This window comes from Electrophorus electricus, chromosome 10 (assembly GCF_013358815.1).
Source record: "Electrophorus electricus isolate fEleEle1 chromosome 10, fEleEle1.pri, whole genome shotgun sequence".
In the NCBI taxonomy this organism is placed as follows: Eukaryota; Metazoa; Chordata; class Actinopteri; order Gymnotiformes; family Gymnotidae; genus Electrophorus; species Electrophorus electricus.
Window position 1 is genome coordinate 22,063,394 of NC_049544.1, and position 10,692 is coordinate 22,074,085.

A 10,692-nucleotide genomic window follows, 5' to 3' on the forward strand; every position below is an offset into this window, starting at 1 on the left:
ATATTGCCTTTAGCCTGTTCGTGTTACTGATTGACTGTAGTCTAACATTTTCGGAACGGCTTCCCAGCTAAAGGCAGTTGCAGGACAAATGGGAACGACTTTAAAGTGTGAGGAGCAGTTTGTTGGCCTGGGTAATATTCGTAGCATTTAGCAGCCGCTCAATAAAGTTTAAAACCACAAGCAACACGCGATAATACGGGGCTCGTGCGTCTCCACGTCTGCATCACGGACGGCGGGATGACGTACAACCGCACGCGCATCGTTGCGGGCCTTTTAGTCGATGCGTCGTTCGTCTCTTCGTGGCAGCGCGGGCCAATCATTTTGAACCTCGCGTGAGCCGTCCCCTGCCCGAACTCACGCGGAGATCACGCGCCGGTTGGGTAGGACTACCGCGAGACACTCATGGCCTTTTCTCTGCAGTGTGTTTAAATGCGCTCGTGCGCGTCCAGGGACTTGAACTGAAGGGGGAGGTTTTGTATTTTTGAAACGCGTTTTCTTACTTTACACTTCAAACTGTTAGTTTCTTCCAGTTCTCGTGCGCATAAGTCCATGCAGAGCTTTTCGTTGTTAGCGGTCCTGCTGCCTTGCGCACTCGCGCGTTGACGCGCTTGAACGCGCCCTCATCCTTCCTTCTAATTGGGTTGCTCCGGAAAGCGTGTTCCGCCCCTTTTCGCGCTCCACCAATGGGGGCTGGATACCCTCGCAGTTGCTCCGGTGTCATGGCGGCGCGCGTTGTGTCACCGACATTGTGGGAATAAATAAGTATTTTGTTCGCAATATTGCCGTTCAGATGTAAAATGGTCATGGCTTTGTTCGCGCGGTGGTCCCTCCGCCGCGTGACACTGAGATCAGCGTTGCGAGACCGCAGACGCCACAGCAAGGTGCGCGCGATTTTAAACCTAGTGTTTGCTGGCGTAAACCAAAGAGCAGCTGCCTCTCACTTCTGCAAACTAGTGTGCATATGACCCGCGGAGATGCTTTGCCTAACGTCCTCTAGCAGTCTCTTAAATCTGACCAGCGTCTCTCAGATGATTTCTGCTACACTGCTATTTTGCCATTAGTCTAGAGCAGCTAGGAGTGTTGGGGTCTTACCCGGAGACGTGTGCATCGTGCAGTGTACCATGCTCCTAGAAACGCATGCCAATCCGTAGCACGTACTTAGTTAAGAATCCTTTTATCCAGGTCATTGTCCAGATTAGGAAGGCTGACCACCTTCCTGTCCACCTTCAAATAAAAGCACTGAATTGGTTTGTTTATGTTCTCTATGGCAATCTATTTCCACCAAGTTTTTTCTAGTTCTGTTACATTGGGCAGCATCTTTTTTAATCTTTTGTCCCACAAACTGAAATAAGTGGACTTCATAGGACTTTTTACACTGAATTTGAATCTGTTTTCAGAATTTTTCTCTGACATTTTGAAGTTGTAAAATGTAATATTTAAATATATGTATGTGTATTTCATCACACTTGAGAGATGAGTTTCATCACAGATGAGAGTTTATTTTATCACACTTAATTTTTTAAATTTCATTACATTTAAAACATGTTAGGCAGTGTTGGGGTTTGATGATATTATTATTGTTATTATTATTGTTATTACTATTATTATTATTATCTTTTTTGTTTCCAGTTAAAGCTCTTAGAAAATATGAGTGGGTGTGGAACTATGACCCTGGAGTAAATTTGACTATATAATGCCGGATGTAAAATCCTGTTTTGTGAAATGATTCACACAGCATGTCATGATTATTACTTTATGATTATTTTGTGTGTTGTAGTTACATCCCCCTTCTGGCCAGTCAGAGCGACTACGGGTCTTTGAAGCTCTGAGGAGCAGTCGGTCAGGGGAGAAAGGGGCAGTGCAGGGTCAGGATCTAAGCATCCGATTGGCTGACGGTAAAACAGTGAAAGGATTGTCCGGCGTCACGACTCCACTCCAGATAGCCCATAATGCACGGTGAGTTCCTAGCTTTGTTCTACGTTAGAATTCCCACTTCAATCCTCAAACACTTACCTTACTGTCTGTAGTCAAAAACAGTTCATCATGAGTCTAAGTTTTAGGAGATGAACTGTCCTGACCCCTGGAACCCCAGTACAGTTGCTGTTGTGTTGGGCCGTTAAAGAATCGACAGCGCTGCACTCCGTAATGTTCACAGCTCGCTTCAGCTGGCTGGGAAAGAGGGGCTTGTATCGGAAACCTCCTCCCAGCGTTTCCCGTCCTAGTCCCGCGAGCCGGTCCACATTTTGCTTCGTTCCAGCGTGCTCTGCTCCCATACCAATGCATTTGGAGCAGGCTGGGACCTGGACTACAGCAAAAATGCCGGGCCGGTTGCGGGGGGGGATGTGTTCTGTTCTGTCCTGGCACACAGCAGACACCTGCATGGGTCTGGAAGAGATAACTGCATATATGTGTGTGTGTGTGTGTGTGTGTGTGTGTGTGTGTTTACAGTGTAAAAGGAGCAGTCGTAGGGAGAGTCAATGGGGAGCTTTGGGAGTTAGCTCGCCCTCTATTGGAAGACTGTGAACTGCAGCTGCTAGGCTTTGACTCCCTGGAGGGTAAAGAGGTATGTGTGTGAAGGAGTGCTGAAAGCACGTAGGCTGTGGATGGATACATGGATAAGTGTGTGTGTGTGTGTGTGGTGCTGTAGGTGGTGTGGAGGACCGGAGCATGTGTGTTGGGTGGTGTTATGGAGACGCACTTTGGTGCTCAGGTGTACCGAGAAGGGGTGTCTGACACAGGACTCTACTGTGACTATCAGCTAGAAAACAGGTACTGTGTGTGTGTGTGTGTGTGTCCCTCCTCTTCCTCAGCCGTGTGTGTGTGTGTGTGTGTGCGCATTTTCCCTCTCCTCCTCATCTGTCTGTCCTCATCTTCCTCAGCCCTGTGTCTCTGGAGGAGGTGGAGCTGAGGTGTATGGAGAAGGCAGGGCTTAAGATTCCTCTCTCCAGACTAGAGCTGACAGTGAAAGAAGCCCGAGAGCTCTTCCAGGTCAGCACCGCATGACCTCGTTAGGGGTAATGTAGCTATGAAGTAGCATGATGTCATGTTTTGTAGGCTAATTATAATTGTTTTCCTTCACCTTCTAAAATTGTAAAGTGTGTTTTATTATGGGATAACACTGTTGTTGTTGGGTTTTTTTTTTTTTACAGGAAAGTGTTTTCTTGTATTGGGAATTTTTTGTTTTGTTGTTAGATGTCAACTTGTGTTGTCGGATGACGTGTTGGATGACGTGAGGTCGTGTTGTGTGTTAGGATGATGTGTTGTAGGATCTCATTGACCATGTCGTGATGTGTTGCAGGACAATGTTCTGAAGCTGCGGCTGGCAGAGGAGGTGACACAGGGAGACACAGTCAGTGTCTACAGGTGTGTGTGTGTAACCATCAGGGCTGCATGTCCTAATGTGAAAACGCGTACATTCTCTAATACAGTTCCACTCCCTCTCTCTGTACCAGGTGTGGGGAAAGTGTAGGTGTGTGCCTTGGTCCACTCCTCCCTCATACAGGATTCCTCCACTCCTTTAAGATGTTGCAGGTGTGTCAGCCACAGCTGGGCTCCTCCCCCAGTGTAACTACAGCTGGGCTCCTCCCCCCCAGTGCAGCCCCAGCTAGGCTCCTCCCTAAATACCCATCATATCTGCCTGATCTGTGCTTCTTATGTTTTGTACGTGGATCTTACCCACACCCATTCCAGGTGTCCCCTGTGACTCTCCCGGGTGGCGCTAAAGGGGAAGGCATGCTGAGGATGATGGCCGTTTCGTTTCCAGGAACGAAGGAGAGAGACCAGTGGCTACGAGAGCAGGAGGAGGCCAGAAGGAGAGACCACCGCCGGATCGGCAAGGTGAGCCCTCCTCTAGATGTACTCCTCCTCCACCACGAGCCACCACAAGATGGGCCGTGGCCACCTGCGTAACGATGCTGTGTGTCCGTCTGCAGGAGCAGGAGCTGTTCTTCTTCAACGACGTCAGTCCTGGCAGCTGCTTCTTCCTGCCAAAAGGGGCCCACATTTACAACACCCTCACAGACTTTATTAAGGTACCAGTTATTTACAACACCCTCACAGATTTTATTAAGGTACCAGTTATTTACTACACCCTCACAGACTTTATTAGCATACCAGCTATTTACTACACCCTCACAGACTTTATAAAGGTACCAGCCTTTGATGTAACACTGATTTGTTACTGATTCAACAAACTGTTTTTATATATATATATATATATATATATATATATATATATATATATATATATATATATATATATATATATATATATATATATATATATATATACTTTTATCTTACATAATATGTACATATTTTTTTAGTTGTTTGCAGACATGCAAACAAATAGGGTTTCATGTTTTTGGGTTCAGAAAAACACATGATCTGGGCTGCAGACCGTGTTCATAATGAGGACACGTAATATGGTTTTCAGTGTTCAGAAAGAGGACATGTTATCTGGTCTTGAGTGTTCAGAAGGAGGACACGTTATCTGGTCTTGAGTGTTCAGAAAGAGGACACATTATCTACAGGCATCCACTTCCATTTCCATCCTTGTACTTGTTGTTATTGTTGTTTGGTTTTGTGGGGGTTGTTTTTGGGGGGGGAGTTGTTTGTTTGTTTTTTTTACACCTCTTCTTCTTGCCCTCATTTGTTCTTCCTGTTTCCCTCTTCCTCTCTGTCAGAGTGAATATAGAAGGCGGGGCTTCAGCGAGGTCATCACCCCCACCCTGTACAGCACGTCACTATGGGAACGCTCCGGTCACTGGGAACACTACAGCGAGAACATGTTCACCGTGGCGTGTAAGCCGCACACCTTTGCCCTCAAGCCCATGAACTGCCCTGCTCACTGGTAAGGAAGACCCACACTCTGTAACCCCTCAGTGCAGTCTGGGCAGTGTTACAGCGCCCTCTGCTGGCCTCTTCATTCAGCTCATTTAGTTTTGCTAGAGGAGGAAAAACCACCATAAATGTTGGAAATCTAGAGTACTGGCAACATGTACACAGTAACAGCACTGATGAAACATATATAAAACAAGACTCTAAATATTTAATGGTTTAGGCCTATGGAATAGTTAATTTCTTTTATTTATTAATTATGAAAACATAAGATGAAAGTCACTCTTTCTTTGCAGTCAGTTGATTGTGAGTCTGTGCTAGCTTCAAGCTCAGCTCAGTGCCATATTGGATGTGTTGCTTTGACTCATAGCTGTGTAGTAGGCTGGTAAAAGCACTGGTTCAGTTTAAAAGGCGTTTAACGGTAGGGGCGTTTAACGGTAGGGGCGTTTAACGGTAGGGGCGTTTAACGGTAGGGGTGTTTAACGGTAGGGGTGTGTAACGGTAGGGGACTTGAATGAATTTCTCTGCAGGTTTAGTCATTTCTTCTTCCTCTCATATGTATCCACGATCCCTGGGTGTTCTAAGGATTTCTGAGCCTGTGATTGGCCACCGGTTGTGTCATTTGCGTGTCGTCTCGCCCCCTGCAGCGTGATGTATGAGCAGAGGGTGCGGTCATGGCGGGAGCTGCCGCTACGCTGGGCTGACTTTGGCGCGCTGCACCGCAACGAACACTCGGGGGCGCTAGGAGGTCTAACCAGGGTCCGCCGCTTCTGCCAAGACGATGCACATATCTTCTGTACCCCCGAACAGGTACAGAGCGCGCACACACACACCCGCACAGGCCCATACTCACTTTTTGGAAAGCAGGGCATTATAGATGCTCAGGCTAGCTTTAGCTACTGTTCACCACCAGTAATGAGTTAAGTTCTGGGAGAAACCTTGTGCAGCTTTAGGACTGCATGCATTCTCTTGCTCTCTCTCTCTCTCTCTCTCTCTCTCTCTCTCTCTCTCTCTCTCTCTCTCTCTCTCTCTCTGCAGCTGGAGGAAGAGATCACTGCATGTTTGGAGTTTGTGCGGAGTGTGTATCGTGTGTTTGGTTTCACCTTCCACTGCCTTCTGTCCACACGCCCCACCCCCTGCCTGGGAGAGCCCGCCCTCTGGGACAGCGCGGAGCAGGTAACGGGTCCTGTTACAGTCTCGTAATAGCATACAAAAGCATACACCCCTGACACCTCCCACTGACTCCTCCCCCTGATCCCTCCCACCTCCTCCTGTCCATTCTAGCCTCTCTCCCTTTTAATTCAGTTTGCATGGCTTTGTTGGCATGAATTAGGATTTTCAGATGTTGCCAAAGCATGGAGCAACACATTCATATAATGACGCAAGTGGTGATTTGATTGACAGTTTCTATGTTTCAATAAAATGAAAATGTAAATAAATCAAAAGTAACCTCTGTGCATGCATTTGGTTGCATGTGTGCATCTGTAAGTGTCTGCGTGCACTTATGTGTGGGTGGGTGGGTGTGTCGGAGCAGCAGTTGGATAGGAGTCTGCAGAAGTTTGGCGAGCGCTGGGAGCTGAATTCTGGTGACGGGGCATTTTATGGGCCGAAGGTGAGACACTCAAGACAGTGAACACACACACCATGTACTGCACACACACACGTCAAAACATGGTGCGCTGCACTACACACACACGCGCGCACACACGTGTGGGGGGGGGGGAAAAGTCCTCCGGGTCACATGACCCTGGCTTAGCCGAGTCAATAAGGACGTGATTTGGATTTTGTGTTCGTTAGAGATGAAGGCTGTGAAGAGATTCACGCAGTCTGTGCAGTGGAGAGGGCGTGTTCACGCAGTCTGTGCAGTGGAGAGGGCGTGTTCACGCAGTCTGTGCAGTGGAGAGGGCGTGTTCACGCAGCTCACACATTTGCTGCTCTTTGCTCTTTCCTCTGGTTGGACTGCAGTCACTCAGCCTGGTCTCAATTGTTTCTCACTGTTTCTGCTTTATATCATTGATGGTGAGCAAATACCAGCCTGGTTCTTGCTTACATTTTAGAGTCTAATAACTTAGTAGTTTTGATTTTTGAGTCATGGTTGTCCCAGTGGGTTTTTTTTTTGTGTCTGTGGGTGTTTTGGTAAGTTGGTGCAGTTTGTTGCTGGATTTGAGATGCACCCAGAGCTGAAGTTTCTGACTACTGCATGTTATAACGTTCATAAATTGTGCCGCAGACATGAGCTGACATCTGTTCAGTTCCCCTCTGTTTTGTTTTCGACATTGTCTGAAACATCTCAGTGTCCATTCAACTCCACCCTTCAGAGACACTGGGTGAGCCCTGGAGGGAACGAGTGTGTGTGTGTGTGTGTGTGTGTGTGTGTGTGTGTGTTTGTGTCCTTGAGGAGTAGATTCCTGAACACACTCATATAATTCCTCCCTCCTGACTGCCTGTCAATGGGCTGTAACTGAGCAGTTGGTCCAAGGCTCGCATGCAGCAGGTCGTTAAGCGTCCTGGCTGTGCTGACGCCCCCAGGCAGGCTCTTACACGTCATACTGCTACCAGGCCAATTCTGCCTGTGCATAATTATCGACAAGTCAGCAAACTGTTTAATTACTGCATTACTGCGCTGAATGCGTTTAGCCACACAAGCATCTGAATACGGTTACCTCTGCACGTGGCTGTACCCAGTTACCACGGGTACCTCAGTGTGATATGTTGTTTTTGTAGCATGGAGATGGAAATGATTTTGTTGAGATGAATGCAGAGAGCTGATTGGACCTTCCTAGCGTGGCCTTGTGTCTGTCCAGATCGACATTCTGATTCGCGACGCGATTGGTCGACGGCACCAGTGCGCCACAATCCAACTGGACTTCCAGCTGCCCATCCGCTTCAACCTGCAGTATGTGGGGTGAGTGTAGCGCGGCGTTTGGTGCGTGTGAGCACGGCGCTGGATGCGGCATCGACGTAAGTTTGAGCGCAGCGAGGTCCTCCACGTCCCCGTAAACATCTTCTGTCCCCGTCCTAGGGTGGACGGGGCAGCACACAGACCTGTGATGGTGCACAGAGCAGTGTTGGGCTCTCTGGAGAGGATGATCGCTATCCTGGCGGAAAACTTCAGTGGGAAATGGTGAGAGATGTGTGTGTGTGTGTGTGTGTGTTTGTGTGTGTGTGTGAATTCTTCTATAATACTCACTTTTCTTCATCTCAGGCCTCTGTGGTTGTCACCAGCTCAGGTCATGGTGCTCCCTGTAGGGACTGACATTGAGCGCTACGGCCGAGATGTGAGTGAACATCACCCTGTCGGTCGGCAGATCTTTGATGTCACTGCGCAAAACTAAGAATACTTCATTACCTTTCACTTACTGATTTGATGTTTGTTTGTTTTTTTAAGGTGGTGCACAGATTAAAGGAGGCAGGCTTTATGGCTGACATTGACGATGACCACGGCGCCACGTTAAACAGGAAGATTCGTTCAGCACAGCTGGCCCAGTACAACTTCATATTTGGTCAGAGGCTGTTCAGGCTGCATTCTGAAGTGTTTTGGTCCGGAGTGTTTGGGCGGTGCAGTTACTGCGTGTCAGAGCCGTCAGTAAAGCCGTACCAGTTGTATACACAGACGTTAAAAGCTTAGCTGCCGTTTTGGGGTGTGCGTGTTAGTGATGGAGTACTTATTAGGAATGTACGCTTTATCTCAGCTCAAGTATGATGCCTAAAAAAAAGTTTTTGCTTTCTCTTTCCCTCCTTCTCCTCTCCTCTTTCTATCTGTTCCTCCCTCCCTCCCTCTCTCCCTCCTTCCCTCTCTCTCTCTCTCTCTCTCTCAGTGGTGGGAGAGAGGGAGCAGAGTAGTGGCACCGTCAATGTGCGGACAAGAGGAGGGAAGCAACTGGGTCAGAGGTCACTGGAGGACGCGATGACATCACTGACGCAGCTCCGAGATAGCCGCAGCAACCAAGACGAGTTCTGAGCAGCCCTGGAGGTTATGACCCTGACCTTTACCACCCTGCAAAACTCCTCTCCCCACCCCACGACAGTAACACACAAGCCAAGCCCAAAACATCTGAAACACGTAGACACACACACACACACACACACACACACACAAGATGATGCTCCATCTGGCTGCATATAAACTTGACTCTCCAAGTTTTATCTTGCACACACACACACACAGCATATAAACACACTCTCCATCAGTTTAACACCTAAACCAAACGGACCCTTTTTGTTTTGCCTCAACTCCATCAGGAGAAGGTCAATGGAAAGGCAAGGAATGGGTCCACCTCAAAGTCTCGTACTCTCCGCTTAACTGTTGTGTTTCCAATAAAAAAACAACTTCATTCATAAATCATCTCTTGGGTTCTGTTTTGAGACAGTCCCTTAATGGCAGGAGAGGCCTCAGGACCTGAGCTTATGTTCGGTGGTCCCAGAAAACAGCGCATCCTTTGAAACGATGTACCTGAGTGATGTAGGGTGGTTTTATTGCTGCTCGGTGATGCTGTTATGTAAAACGGAATGGATCCTGTGTCTGAAGGACCCGACGGGAGGGCAGGCGGGAGAAAGGGAGGTTAGAGAAAGCAGAGAGGGAGAGAGAGAGCGGGGGTGGGGTTTCATTAAAATTGGAAAATTGTAGGAAAGGGAGTGGTTGTGTTGTTATTAAAAACAGGACGTAGAGGGGGTCAGTGACACAAGTGATTAGGGAGGTTTACTGTTCAAAACAGCACCAAAATGGAAAAAGCATGAGTCACCCATAGCAACCAAAGAAGGGCGGAGTATGCACGCGCGCACACATACACACACCCCACAGACACTGTCAGAGCAGGAATGTACACACACAGACACTGAACAGATTCAGAGCTGACAACCCAGACAGTCAGATCCGTTAACACACCATTATCACAGAGACTTCAGAAGAGTGTGTGTGTGTGTGTGGTGTCTTCAGCCCCCATCTTAATGTAAGCAGGAGTGTAATAGAGCAGGAGAACCGGAGAGAACGAGACGAGAGATGGTGAGAAGGAAAAACCCCGATCAAAGGTCTGACTGTTGCGCTCCACAGGCTGGACACAGAGGGTGAAGTGTCTGTCTGTGTGTGTGTGTGTGTGTCTGCCGTAATTTCTGCTGCTACATCAACATTCTAGACCTGGTCACACTCATTGCTCCAGGCCAGCAGCACAGGTAGGGCCTGTACGAAGCCTCCACACTTATGTTTACTGAAAAACTTGTGCCACTAATTTGGTGAAATCCAACACGCGTCACCTGCACGACCTTCCGATGCCAGCAGGACCTCCGCTCGCCACTGAGCTGGTCACATGACTGACAGGCCGGCCAATGGCCTCTTCCTGATTGCCCCAGCTCTGCATGTTACATGACTGACCTGGTCACATGACTGACAAGCTGTACTGGGCCTCTTCTATCGCCACATGCACCCAATCACGGGCAGGGCTGGAGTCATGTGACCAGCTTTTGTGTAGAGGCAGGAATGTTTACCATGTCTTCCCCCTCCCCTCAGAAAATGTATTTCCATACTAAACCCAGTAAATGTTTCCTGATGCCAGTCTTGGATTCTTTTTTTTTTTTATTTCAGCAACTGTAGTCACTAAAGTGTGCTGTGTTCCTGGTAACAACTGCAAGAAACTTTACTGGAGATAATCATCTCTCTCTCTCTTGCTCACTCGCTCTTTCTCCACACACTTCTCTTAAAGAAACTATTGTTTATTCTCCAAGCAAAGCCACACAAAGTTCATCTGAAATTATTTTTAGCGTGCAGTGGAGAAAGGGACTCACAAACGACCGATTTAGATAAATCTGGGGAAACACTGTGACTGTGCCAAGTTACATAGAAGTTAAAACGACGATGCT

The 10,692-nt window shown here is 47.9% G+C and overlaps 1 protein-coding gene across 2 annotated transcripts; it reads left to right on the forward strand.

Moving 5' to 3' along the window:
* Window positions 1–386: 386 nt before the first annotated feature.
* On the forward strand, window positions 387–10,387 carry tars2 (threonyl-tRNA synthetase 2, mitochondrial). 2 transcript variants are annotated; one of them, XM_027003103.2, is made up of 18 exons: window positions 387–881; window positions 1,778–1,956; window positions 2,449–2,563; window positions 2,648–2,769; window positions 2,880–2,988; window positions 3,299–3,363; window positions 3,453–3,531; window positions 3,691–3,837; window positions 3,933–4,031; window positions 4,686–4,852; window positions 5,487–5,649; window positions 5,878–6,015; window positions 6,374–6,451; window positions 7,644–7,744; window positions 7,862–7,963; window positions 8,045–8,117; window positions 8,228–8,342; window positions 8,658–10,387. In XM_027003103.2, exons 1-18 carry the CDS (start codon window positions 798–800, stop codon window positions 8,798–8,800), a joined length of 2,079 nt encoding a protein of 692 aa, XP_026858904.2. In that variant the 5' UTR covers window positions 387–797; the 3' UTR covers window positions 8,801–10,387. The 2 variants fall into 2 exon arrangements, with proteins under 2 accessions (XP_026858904.2, XP_035386385.1); XM_035530492.1 differs by lacking the exon at window positions 6,374–6,451.
* The last annotated feature ends 305 nt before the right edge of the window (window positions 10,388–10,692 follow it).